This window comes from Papaver somniferum, chromosome 6, assembly GCF_003573695.1.
Source record: "Papaver somniferum cultivar HN1 chromosome 6, ASM357369v1, whole genome shotgun sequence".
NCBI lineage: Eukaryota > Viridiplantae > Streptophyta > Magnoliopsida > Ranunculales > Papaveraceae > Papaver > Papaver somniferum.
This window is the reverse complement of record NC_039363.1, coordinates 110,523,522-110,541,370: the sequence shown is the minus strand read 5'-3', so window position 1 is coordinate 110,541,370 and position 17,849 is coordinate 110,523,522. Positions and strand designations below refer to the sequence as shown.

Sequence of the window (17,849 nt, the reverse complement as noted above, 5' to 3'; positions counted from 1 at the left end):
ACCTTATAAGGGATGTTTATTGGATAGTTCAATTACCAATATACTCTTGAACCTAAAATCAAAAAAATAAAAAATGTTTCTATCCTAAACATCTCTTCTTCTTCCTCCAGCCGAACCACCTTCCTTCTCTCTCAGAATTTTTTTCCATCACCGTAATTAATTGGCGATTCGTTAAATTTTAATCATCAATTATATTGAACTATATAATAGTATAAAGAAAAAGCAAATGTCAGGTGTTCTAAATCCTCTTTTAATCCATGATTGAAGAAGAAGAACCAATTGAAGATGAAGGTGCAAAAAGTATAATTGAACCAAAAATTGAATCGAAAATTCAACCATTTGAAGCTCCAACTCCTGAAATGAGGATAAGAAGGTATTTCCTACAAACACAATATCTTATTTGTTGTTTTTCATGAATTGAATGGGTTAAACTGCTAAAATTTAGGGTTTTTGAAGGTTACAGTTGCGGGTTCGGCTGATAATTGAGTTGAGTTTTGAGCCGAACTGTTCTTGAAATTTCACCCTGAAAGTGTCTATGAACAGTTCGTCTAAATAGTAAATATCAGTTTTTAGCCGAACCCCAAAATGTGTATTAAATACGTCCCAGAACAGTGTCAGGTTCGGCTAATACCTTGCAAACCTTCCCGGCCGAACATGTGAAGTGAACTTTACCCCAGTTGGTTGTCAGGTTCGGCTACCTCGATTAGATCACTTTAAAGCCGAACCTCTCTCTGTAAACACTTCAAAAATATTGATTTGCAGGCTCTAGTTTCGGCTAGCTCGTGTTGTTGACTTATCAGCCGAACCTTCTCTCTGCGGACTCAAGTCTTTCGATCTTGTTTTGGCCATAACTTTTTCGTCCGATGTCGGAATAACCTCATTCTTTTTGTGTTGTGTTGTCTTTTCATTATATTGAAGTCGAAGATAAGATCTCCTTGATTTAAATGAGTTGAATTTGGACCTTGGTATTCGACATCAGTAAACTTCACTTTCTTAACACTTTTAGTAATTTCCATTTTTTTTTGTTTGATTCATCCCATGAAAAGGATGCACAATAGAAAACATATGTAATAAAAAGCCTAACCGCTAAATGTGTATGAATTCAAGTGTTTTAAGGAAAATCAATAACATGTTCGGCTGATATAATTTTTTGAATATGAGACGAACTTGGAAAGATATATGGTTCGGCTGATACGATATTTATAGTGAAAACCGAAATTAACTTTCAAGAGAAGGTTCGGATTGTGATGAAAATTTCTTATTAGCCGAACATTTAACTAGGAAGTAGGTCGGAAGTTACATACTATAGGTTCGGCCAATAACTATTGTATTTCGAGTAAGCCGAACTGTTCATCTTCTGTAGTATACAAGTTAGGTTCGGTTGATAATTTCAAGCCGAATCTATCACTGGTTCGCCGAACTTGGGTGAAAACAATCATTTTCTTGATGATTTCAACCTACACAAATGAAATTAAACATAATCTGGAAGTATACTTGTGTATTGTTAGCATTGGGCTTCTCATAATTGTATTCATCTTCTGGATTAGGCTCACAAAAATACAAGTTTTTCCTCATTTCCCATGCTTCTTCTTCTCCAAAAAAACCTAACTTTTTTTTCTTCCCCAAAAATTATCATCAACACAAACTTTTATAACTTAATTATCTTAACCACAAATCATTTATATTAAACACTAATCAAAATAATTCATTATTATTAACACTAACACAGAAAGGGTAAATTTGTTATTACCAAAAATATTTGGTTAATGGGTTATTGGATTTACTATTTCCAATCCTTTTTTGTCTTTATTCAGTATGCCTTGATTTTTTTTTGTATGCCCTAATACCGGGTTCATCCATATACTTACTGATTCTGATCGACTACTACTTTGTTAATGAGTGCTCATAAAATCGGGCTTCATTTGTTTTAAAAAAATTACATTGGGCCTAAACTTATCCAAAGCCTTAAAGGATCCAAGTGTAGTAGTGGGTGGACTAGACTCACATATTTAGAACAGTGTATGGTAAGTGATTTGTGATGTTTAATAGAGAGAGGGTCTCAAAAGGCGGGGGTGTTTAAGGATTCGAACGCACCTCATCAAGTCATTCATTCCCGCTGTTGAGTTAAAAAGGAGGAAAAGAAAAGAAAACGTGTACTTCCTCCTCCTTCATTCTCACTTCCGAGGGGTTTTTGCAGCTTCTTCTCCTTCTCATCTCCGTCTAACTTCCGTCATAAACAATTCTCTCCGTCTCTCTAAAATCATCTGTTCATCTTCTGAGTCTTCCTTTAATTCTGATGTCGGTATCAGAAAAGAGATCTTCAAATCCAATTTCGTCAAATCCCCAATTCCAATTGAATTCTCGAAATCCACAATCTACTTCTTCATCTTCTTCTGGTTTTGCTAACGGTGGTTCTACTTTAAACCACCGTCAATACCCTTTCTCTCCTTCATCTACTGCTTCTACTACTAAACCCTCTTCCGCTTTTTCTCTCTCTTCTTTGTCTTCTTCTCTTGTTGGATGTAATCGTACAGCTGTTGCTGCTGCTGGAGGTGGTGGTGGCGGCAAGTTAGAAACATTCTACAGAGACGCTACTGTCAGTTTACTTACCCTATCCTCGCTTCTTTTGGGTTTAATTTTGTTGGAATTTTGTTTTTCTACTGATTTTTCATAATGGGTTTTAGTTGAATTCTTCATTGTGGGTCTATGGGTTTCGATTATTTGTTTCCGATCAGCTCATTAATTATGTGTGTTAGGGTTACAATTTGATCAGGGAGCTGTTTCTGTTAGTTCGATTTGTTGATTTTGATTTTAGGTTTCTCATTATTTTTTTATTGTAGTTAAAATGATATAGGGGTTGTGATCCCTAATAGACAAACATTGGTAATCGCTACAGTCATGTTTTGGGTGGATTAGATTCTTTCTGTAGTTCATACATTATGCCTATCTCAGACTTGTCTGCTATGTCTACTAGATTAGCTATTACATTTCCTTCATTTCTATTTGATAAGGGTTTTGCGTGAAAGCTGCTTATTCAAAATTATTTTAACAAATTGATCTGGATTTGTAATTAATAGCTAGCTGCTTGTGAACTAGAGTATTGCAGTCTCTTCTTTATCGGTCTTTGATCAAATACTCATCCATTTATGTTATGCAGGCAAAAGCGATTGTTGAGAAAGATGGCCGTGCTCAGGCTGGAGAATGGGTCACTAACAAAGAACAATTAGAGGCTATTAGTAGCCAGGGTACATCTATGTCAGGCGTAGGTTGCAAGCGTTACCAGACTGGTGAAAGGGTAAACGGCCAGGGGTATACAGACGCAGCTAACAGTCCTCTTCATCCAGCCTCAGCCGGTACCAAGCGTTACGGCAGAACGAGTACGAAAAATACAAGTTCTGGTCCTCAAACGTCTCAATCAACTGATGGTTATTTTCTCTACGCAACTCATTATAAATTTTATAACATATTTAAGTTCGTAAAAGGTAAAATAAATGTAAAACTGATTGATGTCCTCTTTTCTGGTTGCAGACTTTGCAGCTAATTTACTAACACCAACTGGTAGCTGTCGATACGATAGTTCTTTAGGTAAGTAAACCTGAGGAAGGACTTGTTGGTTTGTATGATAAGCTTACCTGGTGTGTTAGGATCTACAATCAAGAGTGACTGATGAAAGAAATATCGTGTGATGACAGGTTTGCTAACAAAGAAATTCATAAGCTTGATCCTGGAGGCCAAGGATGGCATTCTTGATCTGAACAAAACTGCAGATATTCTAAAGGTAGAAAATAGCTCCTTCTGTCAGAAAATAAAAATGAAGTTCATGAAAATAGAAATAAAAAAAAGAAAAAAAAGAAGATGAAGGAGAAGCAAAAGCGAGTTCCCACTTTCACAAAAAACTGCCCAGGATGTGAAATATGGACTTTTTTACTAAACGATTGAATCATCCGTCCAGAAATCCAAAAGTGGCTTGATATTATAATATAATTACAATGTTTATGCCGTCTTGTAACAAATAGCTAATTGCATGTCTCTCTTACTATATCGACAGGTACAAAAGAGGAGAATATATGATATTACTAATGTTCTTGAAGGAATAGGATTAATAGAGAAAACATCGAAGAACAATATAAGATGGAAGTAAGAATTTTAATCCTTATATTTGTATTTCATGTTATCTTTTCCTATAATTATTACCACTCACTGAGTGTTCCAAACAGGGGGCTTGGGATGCAAATGCCAATGGATCTGGATGACGAAGTTACTAAACTAAAGGTAATTGATGAAAAATGGTGTTACCTAGTTCTCTTGCTTAACCTGCGTGGTTTGCTCATTTGGCAGTTGTTTCAAAGTGAAACTAGTTTATTTGTACTATGTTTTTGCCGGTTTTACCTGTTTTTTAATTTGACCAAGCAAGGATTATCTAGCACTATCGGTTTTTTGTAGTGTTTACGGTCCTTGTACAGATAACCTTGGACATGTATGTCACCGAATCAGGTTTCATTGTAGGGAAGAATCTTTCCGTGCATACAATATCATGCAGTAGTCGTCTCAACATAACGTGTTGGATTCGTCGTCGGGTCTTCATGAATCTGAAGTTTGTGTTTGCACATAACTAAGCCAATTTTCTTTACCACCTTCTCTCGACTAAAGAGTGATTTTAGGTTCAGAGTTGTGGAATAAATTTGTGCTATCAGAGGGAAAAAGGCCTAATAAACTTGTAGTTAGTACATTACTCCGAAAGTCAGCTAAATCACTTCTGGCATATTATTAGAGCAGGTGAAACGGGTTTAACTAGTTAACTAAACTGGATTGTAGCTTAAGAAGTTAAGTCGCACCTTCAAAAGGAAAAATATTTTGTTTTATGTTTGTCTTTTTCTTTTGCGATAGAAACTTCTAAATTGCACTTATATTTGTTGGTGAACCGGAATAAAAAAGGTTATAGTGACTGATAATGTACCGAATTCCATTAATTTGTTTGACAGGCTGACATAGAAAGTGAATATGATGAAGAACGCAGGCTTGACACAAAGATAAGGTTTGGTTTCTTGATTTCTTTAAAACAAAAGATTCCATATCTACAACTCATCCTTGAAGGGTTTCTCCTAATATAATGGTACATGTTCAGAGCAAAACAAGAGAGGCTGAGGAGCTTGGGTGCTGATGAGAACTGTCAAAGGTACATCACTTTTTCTTCATTCCAAGTCTTAAACTGTCGACTGACTAATTTATTGTGCATTTTTAGGTTTCTCTTCTTAACCGAAGAAGATATCATGAGCATCCCAAACTATCAGGTAATGTATGCTGTGAAATACCATCTTTGCTTTGGGCCCTTTCTTTATGCTCCTTTTTTCTTTTTCATTATATATATTCATGCTTATTTTACTTTTGGTTCAGAATAACACACTTATTGCAATAAAAGCTCCTCAAGCAAGCTCTCTTGAAGTCCCAGATCCTGACGAGGTGAGTGTACGGGATGCATAATTATGTGAGGCTTCCTCGAAATATGTGAGTGGTATCTGATTGAGAATTGTTATGATCAGGTGGTCGATTATCCACAGAAGCACTTCCGGATGATAGTTAGAAGCACAACAGGACCTATTGATGTGTACTTAGTGAGGTATTATATAATTTAGAGAGGAAAATTATTTTCTGATAGTATTCTTGCCAGTTTATTACATGCTTCCAACTTGTTTCAGCAAATACCAAGAGGGGCCAGAGGATATAATTGTTAAGCGAGGCGGGCAAATACATTCAAATATGGAGACAAGTGACTTCAGAAGGGAAGGCACATGCTCGAGACAAGTACAAGATACTGGTTGCTTATCCAATGCACAACAGGATCGAGAAAATCAAAATGTTTCCTGCGACTCACTAGGCTCCCTGAATTCTGCCACTGGCATTCAGAAAATTGTTCCATCAGATGCTAATGTAAGTGATGAGCGTACGAGGATCTAATTGGAAGCTTAGAAGTTCCTCCCCTTGTTATAGTTTTCTTTTCTTTTTTAGTGATCCCCGTCCCTTCTTTCGCAGATTGACGATGATTATTGGTTCCGGTCAGATCTTGAAGTGAGCATTACAGATTTGTGGGGTAAGAGTTTATCACCTTCAGATATTGAGTTTGAAATCTTGTTTGTTTTGACAATTGTGACTTATCTATTGCTCGCCACTGTTCTTAAATATATAAGCAACCGAGGATTGGGCTGAAGTAGATGAATTACTTAAAGACAACGACGAGTTACCAGAGAGTACTAGTAATGCAACATCAACCCAACATGTTCCTCAGGTACCAATACCATCATCAGGTGTTGTGGTGAATGGACTTTGTATGGAGAAGACTTGAGAAAGGAAAGCTAAGTTTGTAAAGCTACTGGAGGGTCAAAATTTTCTTGTATTATTAACATTGATTTATCTAATGAGAAGTTGGAGAAGCATTTAGGATTCTGTTTCTCCGTCCTAAGGAAACATGGATACACACTTACGGGCATGGGCTTTTGTTGTCGACGAAGTTAGATCTCTATCGAGTTTGATCAACTGATGAGTTAAGAGACATACAGAACGGTGTTTCTTTATTATTGGGGCAGCACCTGACCATCCTGGAATTTACATCCGATACATTGAGTAAATCGGTGAGTTGATTTTCCAAATTTTCCAAAAACCTACCGGCGCTTCAAGGATTTCAAGGGATTCTTTGGAGTTACATTTTTTTTCCATTCGTAAATATAGTTTCACATTTAATTAAATTTTGATTAATACAAGAGAAACATTTTACCAAAAATAGGAGAAAAATATGGAACATTTTGGATATCTTGGTTTCATTTCTTCTATTTTATGTCTATGTCAAATGGCATTCTTTAGTACAACATACATAGAGTGAATTTTATCCTCATTTTATTGCACATACGATCTCTTTTTTTTTTTATCGATCAAAGAGAATGGAATAAAAGCACACAAGCCGTGTGCAGGCGGATACAACTGACAAAGAGTGAAAAGAGCGAAAAGCCCAGAAAAATAAAGAGCTAAAAGCCCAGAAAAACAAAAAACAATTAAAGCAAAGAAGTTTCTAAGAATACAAAGAGTACCAATAAAAGAAGACACAATTTGTGAAAAATAACAACTTGTGAAATCGCCCGAACCTAATCTCAACTGTGTCTGGTGAGTATTGCACATACGATCTATTTCTCCTTGCAGCACCCGTATACCAAATTCTCATAAAATCTTTGAGTAGTGCTTCGTTGGTGCAACATGTCGTAGGCTCTCTCCTTAGTTCCAAATGTTCGCTCTTCGAAATGTTCGCTCTTCGTTGGCTGTTTCATCCGGAATGAATCCGTCATTTCTAGAGGGGCTGCACAAGACCCGCACATCATACCCAAACCCGCCCGTACCCATTAAATTCGTGGGTTTTCAATCCGAATCCGTCCGTTGTGGGTGCAGAGTTGGTTATGAAAATAAAAATCCGCTGTCTATGGATGCGAGGTTGGCTTTAGTTAAAACCCGCCCATACCCGCCCGAAAAACCCGCTAAATATACATCATTGATTACAACTACTATTAGGTTGTAGATAACCCTCTGTCTCCACTTTCTAGGAGGAGATGATAGAAGAGACATGAGTCACCTACTGTTGGTCTGGAAACTTTTATTGTTTAAGTTTTAATATGAACTTTGAAGTAGCAGTACTGTTTAAACTTGTTTTTATTGGAAGTACTAGTTTAAGCTTAACAATGAAGATTTATGTAGTTATGTTTATGGTTTGTTTTTTTAAGTTATCAAGAACTTAAGTAAGTAGTTTATTTAAACTTTAAAACATGTGTGTGAATGATTATTGAATATAAAGCGGATTTAAACCCAAATCCGTCCAACCCGTAGCGGGCGGATAACAAAATTCGCCCGCTATTTGTGGGTGCTGGATTGGTTATGAAAATAAAAATCCGTAGTCTATGGATGCGAGGTTGGTTTAGCTAATACCCACCCAAACCCGCCCATGTGCAGCCCTAGACTCATTTCTTAAAACTAAATTCTTATCTTAACCCTATCACCGTTGCAAATGCATAATTCCGGATATTCTCTGTGCTGAGAATAATGAAAGTCTACACTACACCACCACAGATTGCAAGGAAAATATAAAAAATCATGGTGGTGTAAGCAGAGTGTAATTAGATTTGTTATCAGCTTCATTATATCAGAAACAGATCAGAAACAGACGAAAATGAATACTAACTATAAAGAAGATAATAAAAAGGATAATAATGAGAACCACACCCTCTTTCGCTTGCTGCTCTGCTCAAAATAAAAAAGGAAGAAGAAAGGAAATCTACAAGGTCGAAGGGAATGGAAGCCAACGCTCTCGGTTGTTCTCTCATATCCTCAAACCCATCAAGGTTCTTCCACAACCCTGTTAGCTACAGATTATCTCTGCAACCTCTCCGGAATCGTCATCATCAATCTTTAAGAATCAAAGCTGGTCCTAGTGGCAGGAATGACAGTGTGAACGATGGCGACACTCCACCACCACCAACACAAACATCACCCATCACACCACCAGACACAGTTGAGATTAGGTTCCGGCGAGGATCTAGAAAAAGATCAAAGCAGGAGAAACTGGATCCTACTGGTGAACGACCCAAGCCTCCTAAAAAAGAATGGGAAGCCATGACCTATACAGAGAAGGCAATTGAGCTATACATGGGAGAGAAGGGGCTTCTTTTCTGGTTAAACAAGTTTGCATACGCCTCCATCTATATAATCATAGGTGCATGGATTCTGTTCCGCTTCGTCGGTCCTTCACTCGGGTTTTATCAACTAGATGCTCCTACTTTGACACCAAGTGATATTCTGCTCAAACCATAAAACCAGCCAAGGAATTGAAGGAATAAAGGAAAGGAAATTTACATCACCAACATCAACTTGTTACCAATCTTATCCATTTATCTTGTTTCTCGTCTCTACTTCTCTAAATTACATTTTGGTTCTACAACTAACGATTAGACATAAAAGCAAACTGGTGTAGGCGAGGAACAAAATTAATTAACGGTCTCCAGATCGGGTTTTCCTCAACCTGCCGCGTGTCATCCGAATAGCTTCATTCATGACTGTATCTTGCTGTGGTTGGTTTGCATTTTCATCTGCTGCAGCTGGAGCTGGTTCTTTCTTACTCGTTTCTGCTTCAACATTTGAAGGTTTAGTAATACTGGAAGGAAGACCAGTCTCACTGGCAAGTAGCGCAGCAACTGTTGTTTGTGCACTGACTGCTGCTGCTACAACTGCTGCAGTTACTGAGGGTGCTGGAGGTTTTGGATGAGAAACAACTGTCTCTTGAGCTGGCTCCTGTTGCTCTTCAGTTGTGCCTGTACTAGCAGTGCGTGTTGGTGGTTGAGTCGTACCTGTGCTGGAAGTACGTGACGGCGGTTGTGCAGTAGGGGGAGCTGCTGGACGAGGTCTGACATTAGCAGGAGGTTGGCGAGCCTCTACACCCTGCTGTTGCTGCATAAGGAGTTTTAATTGATTACAAAGTCACTTTATATTGTAATAGCATTTTCCACTGTAATTTGGTTTTTAGAGAGTGCAATAAAATCAGATAAACGTCACAGTAATCGGTTCCATTGAGTTGCAATACAAAAATTATACTGCGTTTCTACTTCTACTACTCTTATCATCTTGTCACATAGTTGTACAGAGATTTAGAGGCAGGATGCTTCCTAAGTGGCAAATACACATCAAATGTCAGTTCCCCGAGCCGACATAACAAGTCTATATAGGTGGATCATGGATCTAGTTTGTTTATCGATCTGTGTTCAGAGCATGATGACCAAGGTCCGACATCAGCTGGAGGTTGGCGAGCCTCTACACCTTGCTGTTGCTGCATAAGGAGTTTTAGTTGGTCACTAAGTCATTTTAAAAAGTACTGGCATTTTCCTCTGTAATTTGGTTTCTGAAGAGTGGCAATAAGATCAAATATAAGTCACGGTTATGTTGAGTTGCAATACGACAATAACAATGTGATTTGAATTCCTACTACTCTTATCGCCCTGTCACCTAGATGTTTAGAGAGATTTAGAGGCAGGATAGGATCCTTCCTAAATGGCAACTTCCCGCAGCCAACATATATGTATGTGTATAGGTGGAAATCTAATTCATAACTATGTTATCAATCTATCTTCAGAGCACGATTTACAGCTACACATAAAACAAACTCACTCAAGATTCTGAAATCACCATGTTACAGCTATTGTCTAAGTAAGCTCAAATCATAAACTTGTGTAGTCTAAAACTGGAAATGACAAATGGTAAAACCTCGTGGAATCAAATTCAACTTCTGTCAAATTAATAAACCCTCTCACAGACTCCTTCAATACATCATGAATACTGTTCTGTGGTGCCAATTTTTCGGTCTTGTGGAAGTTTAGTTCAATCAGTAGATATTCATACCCTGAATATATAGCCGAATTTATGAATGCTTCAATGTTGACTCAAAATTCAACTATGTTACGGCGATAATTTCAGGGGTCTAGTAGTTTGGAATTCTCGAACTTTTATGCAAATAATTGTGTATAAGGCACAAACAGCCACTTGACGAATTAATGTGTTGTATACGTGTGTGTGTGTGTGTGTGTGTGTGTGTGTTTGAATTTTCGAACTGTTGTATTATATTGACGAGCTTTCAACTCAGGGGCAGCATACAAGCTGGTATATTAGTGTGTGTTTTTTTTTAAATATAAATAAGCATTACCCTCTCTACTTTACACTCCTAAGCTCAAGTTAATCATACATCTAACATTTTGAGTACGCTCCAAGCATCTTCAAAAGCTTCGCTCAAGATAGTTAAAGAATAAAGGCAGGAAAATAGAGTGCTAAACGGAGCATGGTCAACTGAAAATTAGGTCATGCGATAAGCCTACATATCCTTATCAGTTGATACCTGAGATGGACGAGGTCTAGAGGTTGACTGTGAAGCTACGTACTGCAAAATCTCAAAAACCCTCGTCTGACCATAGGTTGCAGCCCTTTGCCAATAAAGAATTGCCATGTCTCCAGCCCTAGTTTTTAGCTCCAATAGGTTACGATCAATTTCTGGTTCATGCTTTGCGATGTATGGGCGGAAAAAAGAATCATAGACGTATGTTGTTCCCTAACAAGAACAAATGATAACAATTAGTAATCTTAATGTTTTATAACTGAGAAATACAGCCAAACAATAGAATATAACCAGTTGAAGCGGATTTGAACACGGACCATTGTTTTAGGATACCACAAGTATATGAAGAAGGCCAGCTTGGCTTCGCTGTACATTGGCACCCTTCAACAAAACAGAAGATATGAAATCAGTGGATAAATAGGGTTGACATGTAACAGCAAAAAAGAGAAACTAAATTTCAAGTTCAGTTCCTTACCATGAAACAAAAGTGTCTCCTACCCTTTCAAAAACAGTAAGCATTGCAACTAAAATCCTGCAGTATCAGACACACCACATCAAAATTACAATTATACTTGAAACAATTAGAAAAACAACATTGAGGAGGTAACGAAGAGTACCAGTATTGGCACCAAAATCGGAGTTGCTCAATCTCTGGTTTGTTCTTTTCTACAGTTTTAAAGCACTCATAAGCTGGATATGCATAACCGAAAACCATTCTGCATAAAAAAAGCCAGATAAAATGCTCATTTATTTACTCAAAAGGATTCAACATATCCACGAAACAAGATATATTCAGTTTGAAACGTACACGAGCCCTCTGGTAAGAAATGATCCTATCATTTTGAAATCTTTACATGAAACAGCACAGGATCAACTAACACTTCTCAAACTCCTAAAAACAAAAGAACCTGAAACCACAGGATAAAATTACAGTTAGTATCGAATGCATCAGTATCTTCAGTTCAAACAAAATATGAGCATATATGTTCCATTCACAATGAGACTAATTCATTTTTCTAAAACAATTCAGAAAAGGGGAATACATCAAGATTAGGGCAAACTTTGAATTGAAAACAAAAACTTAATTTTATTCAAGTAGAATGTATAGAACAATAAGAACAACACCACTGAGTTGAGCATTAACATATGAATTGAAGTTTAAATATTAGGTTAACAATCAAACAACAAAAGTATCACGGAATGGAGTTATAAACAATCAAAACAAGAGTACGACTGAACCTATTCAAAAAAGTTCTTAAGCATCCTTCAACAAAGCTTGTAGTCTAGAATTAGGGCAAAAATCATGATCAATCAAATCCAACACACAATTCATAGAAAATCGTTCTAAAAGAAGTTCCAACACAGTACTTGATCAGTGAGATCCATCTATATACTAACATAAAACCTCACACATTGAAAAATCGAACCAGAAATTTAACTTCAATTACTGAAAACTAAAATCATATACTCAAAATCAAAATTAAAAGATTAATAAGTGAACAATCCAAAAAGAAAATAGAGTGGAAATTAAAGTAATAATACCTTTTGATGATTGTGATTCTTTTCTTATCCACAAATGATGAAACAAGAATCAAAAGAATAAAACCAAATTCCGCGAATTTCCAATTCCAAACAAGACAACAAAAATCTCACATAAAACTTCAACTAGAATCCGATTGATTTATATAGACTGTTTAATCTCAAGAGTCGCGATTATTCGCCCAAGCATCGCGGCCGAAACGCTACGTAGAGACCAGAGGAGGCAGAGACGAGAGAGAAAGTTGAGTGAGATATCGTTTTGAATTTTGTCTTTGAAAGGATTTTGTTTATCTCTCAAGCCTCTTCATAGTTCCTCCTCCGGAAGACTGACACTAGTAAACGCCGTCAATACCAAACACGTGCTTAGACACGTGTGAGGGGATTTCTGTCAGAATACTATAATGAAGTTTATCCAACGGTTGTCGTTTTATCTATCGTATTTTGATTCGTAATGAATACGCTTTTTGTACACCGACACTTAAATCAGGTCAACAAAACCCACCGTTCCAACCGACGTATGACTCACGTTGAATGTATTTATTGTGGGTGTGTATAACCTCCTAATGTTTTATATGTTTTTCAAAAATTCATTTTAACCGTTGGAGATGGAGGAGTACACGTGTCGGACTGTGGGACCTAAGAAAAGTACGGAATTCTTGATCATTGCATCATTTACTGACCGTTGATCAAGATGTTGGTAGAAACTGTACAATTGGTCGAATGATGTTGGAGGTGGGACATGATATGCACATGGATATTGGTGTGCTGTAAATCAATCTATGCTACAATTTTCACAACTTTTCTCATTTTACCTCAACTTTAAGACGAAGGACAAATGAATAGAAATCAAAAGCAGTTGGAAAAACTTTTTAGGGGAAAAAAGAAGAAGGTAATTCAATTACAAGGCTCATAATTGGCACTTCTACTTCTACAACATGGTTTAGCTGAATGGGGCACCTGTCTTATCTTGTGTATTTTTTGCAAAACAACTTGTGAGTGGCATGTCAGAAATTTAGGTGGATCAAAACACATGAAATTAGGTGGTGGTGGTCTGTTTCTACCTGAGTTACACTTACATCTCACCTAAGTGAAAATCTATCCTGGACTATATTTCTGTTATAGGGAAATGTGTAGCTTCACTCTTACTTTTGGAATGTGTCACCTTCTATCAAGTCCCACCTTTGCTTTAAGCAAAGCCTACCCCCTTGCAACAATACTGTAAAGTTAGAAAAAGATGAAAAATGATGCTTGCTGTTCTTTTGGTCCATGTTAAAAAGAAAAGTACACTATCTGCTATTCAACAGAACATATACATTAGCGCTAAGCCATTTTAGACTCAAGTTCAACCAGACTTTCAAATACCATGCTTTTAGTTCCTTCTCATAATCGGGTTTTACCTTGTAGACAACTTATCACTGTGCTAACAGAATATTAATCAATCGTTTGAATACAATGAAATGGATCTCTGCACGCTTAACTGAATCGCCTATGAATTACAGAATCTGTATGTGAAGTACAACGAAGTGTGAAAGAAAAAGGCATGCCATAAAACTCTAAAATGAAATAGAAAACCTAAAATAAGCTCATCCAAAAGAAACTGTATACTCAAACCTGTATAACTTTTAACAACAATTCTCTGGCCTTTTAAGACATCAACAGCTACGCAACATTTATAGACTGGTTAAGCACATCTCTTTCATATTTACACCTGCAAAATTGAAGTTTTGATGATCAGCGGCAGCAGGATAACAACTAACAAGAAAGATACCATAAAAGAAGTATTAACAATAGCTGTGAAAATTGTTAGGATCCTTCTACGTATGTAATAAACCATAGAGCTTTCCATGTCTATGAGAATCCAGACTAATTTAGTCAAAACCATTTAAACATTCCGAGAAAATGTTTGCAGCTCTATACTAACCTTACTTGGCGCAGTGGCCTGAAAGTATAAGAAGGAACACACTAATGCATCCACACATATCAGGAGGAAGAAAATAATGTTACTAACCTATTGCAATGTGATCTGGATGCATAATTGTGGTTGCTGCAATTCGTGCACATCCAATCTCCATCACGCCACTGTTTTGCCCTGTTAAAATATCACATTCACATTAGTATATATTTTTCCTTAGCTCTTCAATTAAAATATCAAAAGTATTAGTCAAACCATTGCACTTGAACTTACAAGATGCAGTGATAAACACTATTATAAAATGAAAAATGAGCTTCTTAATCAACCAGGCCAGTATAAAGAACATGAATTCATGAAAGATAGATCCTCAGAATTATACTTGTTAAACTATCACTTATTTGCGCTCGACTTCAAATTGTATCGCCAGGGAACTGTCAAAGAAAGGAGGAAGCACATTCTTACCCTTTTCCTAAAAGTGTAGGCGCTATTGGAAGCTGCATTGGCAATTGTATGCCTGACACCATTGCCATACTTTCGCTTTGATAAGGGAGATAACCCCCACGTTGTTGCTGATTGCCAGACTGCCCCATCTGATTAAATCTATGGAATGATTGCTGTTGATTGCTTGTCTTGTATTTTCATGACATAATGTTCAAGGAATATAGTCAAAACTAAATCGTTTGTATGGTCTCAAAAAGAAATTTTCTCTCAAGAGTCCTACCAGATGGTTCATGTATCCTGCGTTTAGCCTCTTATTATCCCAGTCATTAACAAATTCCTCTGGAGCCAATCTTTTCGTTCCATGAGCTTAAAAAAGGTGAAAACAAGACAATATCAGTTTCCCAAGACTCCCACATGCAACAAAAACATCACTAATTATCCACAAGCAAACCAAGTGCGCAAACATGGCAACCATTATCAGCTACAACAAGATCATATTGTTTTCAACAACAAGTAAAGTACACAAGCATCTGCCTTTGATAGATCCTTTCAACCTCAATGAACTTAATGAAATTACAAAATCTTCCTTGCATCTAATTCTTCTGGTTCTATTATTAGGATGCAGAGGTGATTTGCAGATTTTTCATAAACTAACAGTTTCAAAATAGGGGGGACAAACATTTCACAGGTTTTAGAAGTGGACCCTTCCCCACCCTGATTCTCCTAATCCATTAGGTAATCTTGATATCAATAAGTACGAGCAGGAAAGCAACACTTACTTTATTAACAAGCTGCTATTACCTTCAGCTAAAAAACTGGCATGACACAACTAGCAGCCTAATGTAAATGAACACTTAATCTAATAGCAAGTACATGAAATGCTACTCACTTGGAGAGAAATCTCTATTTGCAGTATTCGCCACAGAGGAGAGTGTACTAGACGACAAAGAAGCATTGCACTTTTTACACTGCACAAATGGATATATCATGTTCAAAGTTTCAAACATAGTACACACACACACACTCACAAATAATGACTCAAAAGTCATATAACTTGCTCAATAACTAAGAAACAGGTTTCAATTTCATAATATGCTCACACTACAGAAACTTACCTGAGCACGAGAAGAGTAGTTGTGAAAGCCACAGTCGCAAACCCAATCACCACTCCGCCATCTTTTTGGAACCATAAGCGGATTCCCAGTGTTTAGAAGTGAGAACTCGGCATCACTACTACCAACAAAGGGCCATGCTGATGCTGGTTGAAGTCCATATTTGTCAACACCTCCAAGTAACCAATTAGGATTAAAAGGAAGTGGCTGCTGGAGAGCAGAATTGCCAGTTATCCCTAAATTCATCTTCAGTGCCAATTCTCCTTGACCCCTGGCAAATTGATGCGCATAAGTTGGCAGTGAAGCTCCAGACATTGCAATCTGCGGCATTGCTGCTAGCTCCTTTGATTGACCACATTTTTTGCACTTCTCTCTTGACGCATAATTGTTGTTACTGCAACCTATCGGTTCAATTCCCGCATAAACCCAACCAGTGATGCAACCAGCGAGAGTATACGCACACCAACAAAGAAAACACACAAAAACACACACACCACTCAACCCAATTGACTACAATTACCTCACTTCAGGTTTGGTAAAAAACAAATACAAGAAGTGAAAAACTGTATCAAATTATAAGAAAGTAATCATGAAATTCTATAACAGCATTTTCATTGAAATTTCAACTTTAACATGTTACCAACAGTTACTTGTACACTATTCCTTACAAGGCATTGGCTACTCGATTTTAGCTGGAAAACTTCTTAGTAAGCTTATAAAACCTAACTCAAGATTTTTTGTATCATTACTAAATTCCACAAAATTTTAATTTTACATAGTTTCGATTTCAATCTTGTACTAGTAATAATAAGAAACCTAATTCCAAAACTCACTATACAAGTAGGAGTAGCACATCTATCTATTTGCATACAAAGCTAGTATTATGCAGATAATTGAAAATTAAACTATGAGTAAGAAATTTCACCAGTGCAGATCCAATCTCCAATACGAGGTAACCATTTAGAATCAGCAGGAGTTTTAGTATCAACAAGAAGTCTAGGTTGTTTACAACGATTACAAAATGACCTAAACGCATAATTCCTGTTTCCACAACCACCACACTCCCAATCTCCTTCTCTTCCTTCTTCTGCCATCCCTCTCCAGTAAGTAAAGTATTCAAGAAAAGGGTGCAGGTTGGACCTGGGAAGAAGAGCTTTTTTCTTTTTAGTTTTACTCGTAGGAATCTCAGAAAAGATTCTGCTCTTTTCTTTTTGAAAAGCGTTCGAGGAAGATTATCTGAACTGTATACTTTTTGGTGTTCTCAAATTAATCCAACGTCTGTAAGCACTCGTAAACGAAAGAAAACGTGGCCCCACAAGAGTTAAGTCAGCATCCACTCTGTGCCGTGCCGTCTGTGGGACGGGTTCAACATAATTTTCAGTCAGCTGTGACATTCGAATAAAATTTTCTAAGTTTCAATCAACATTGTTAATGGGGTGCCAGACCCTGGGGATGATACCAAAAACCAAAGGTGTAAACGGATGCATAAGAATGCGGATAGTTCCGAATCCCAACCATATTCTTCCTAATAAACTTACATCCCCTATTAGCACTCGTGTTTTCATGCTACTATCTTCTCTTTATATTTTCTACTATTGTTAGAACATGATCTATAGAATGAGTGAAGTAGTGTTTTCTGAATTATGGGTGAAAAAATAAATTAATTAGAGGCTGGGGAAAAAACTCACTTGGGCGGCTGGTTATTAGCCTCCCAGGTATCTATTTAGGTAGGTTTAACAATAAAATCAGTACATGACCTATTTTAAAGAGTTTCAAAAATTAGAATAATTAAAAAACTATAAAAATACTTGGGAGGCAGATGATCATCCATTCGGGGCAATTTTTCTTCCAAGCAATTGATTTTTTGGTTTTTTAGAAGAAATGTACGGAAGAGTTTGGGGAAAAGATTATCTCGTCATTACCGATAATAACACCT

At 37.0% G+C, this 17,849-nt stretch overlaps 4 protein-coding genes across 6 annotated transcripts; 2 read left to right on the top strand and 2 right to left on the bottom strand.

Annotated features, from left to right (window-relative positions):
* Positions 1-2,071: 2,071 nt before the first annotated feature.
* Positions 2,072-6,802, top strand: LOC113288849 (transcription factor E2FB-like). The gene is made up of 14 exons (XM_026537975.1): positions 2,072-2,596; positions 3,158-3,425; positions 3,529-3,585; positions 3,693-3,778; positions 4,049-4,137; positions 4,218-4,272; positions 4,983-5,035; positions 5,126-5,176; positions 5,243-5,291; positions 5,395-5,460; positions 5,541-5,617; positions 5,697-5,928; positions 6,031-6,088; positions 6,186-6,802. Exons 1-14 carry the CDS (start codon positions 2,297-2,299, stop codon positions 6,338-6,340), a joined length of 1,596 nt encoding a protein of 531 aa, XP_026393760.1. The 5' UTR covers positions 2,072-2,296; the 3' UTR covers positions 6,341-6,802.
* A 1,454-nt stretch (positions 6,803-8,256) lies between these two features.
* Positions 8,257-9,637, top strand: LOC113288848. Its single transcript, XM_026537974.1, has one exon. The coding sequence runs from the start codon at positions 8,326-8,328 to the stop codon at positions 8,842-8,844; it is 519 nt and encodes a 172-aa protein (XP_026393759.1). The 5' UTR covers positions 8,257-8,325; the 3' UTR covers positions 8,845-9,637.
* Positions 8,837-12,730, bottom strand: LOC113288847 (putative HVA22-like protein g). The gene is made up of 7 exons (XM_026537973.1): positions 12,452-12,730; positions 11,718-11,817; positions 11,527-11,625; positions 11,385-11,441; positions 11,227-11,290; positions 10,913-11,122; positions 8,837-9,477 (listed from the first exon to the last, which is right to left on the bottom strand). The coding sequence occupies exons 2-7, from the start codon at positions 11,747-11,749 to the stop codon at positions 9,022-9,024; spliced, it is 918 nt and encodes a 305-aa protein (XP_026393758.1). The 5' UTR covers positions 11,750-11,817; positions 12,452-12,730; the 3' UTR covers positions 8,837-9,021.
* A 987-nt stretch (positions 12,731-13,717) lies between these two features.
* LOC113288846 (uncharacterized RNA-binding protein C17H9.04c-like) lies at positions 13,718-17,129 on the bottom strand. 3 transcript variants are annotated; one of them, XM_026537971.1, is made up of 8 exons: positions 16,839-17,129; positions 15,917-16,314; positions 15,691-15,769; positions 15,082-15,167; positions 14,823-14,989; positions 14,457-14,537; positions 14,060-14,156; positions 13,718-13,950 (listed from the first exon to the last, which is right to left on the bottom strand). In XM_026537971.1, the coding sequence occupies exons 1-7, from the start codon at positions 17,005-17,007 to the stop codon at positions 14,108-14,110; spliced, it is 1,029 nt and encodes a 342-aa protein (XP_026393756.1). In that variant the 5' UTR covers positions 17,008-17,129; the 3' UTR covers positions 13,718-13,950; positions 14,060-14,107. The 3 variants fall into 3 exon arrangements, with proteins under 3 accessions (XP_026393756.1, XP_026393754.1, XP_026393757.1); XM_026537969.1 differs by having other exon boundaries at positions 13,718-14,156; XM_026537972.1 differs by having other exon boundaries at positions 13,718-14,156; positions 14,823-14,950.
* Between the last annotated feature and the right edge of the window lie 720 nt (positions 17,130-17,849).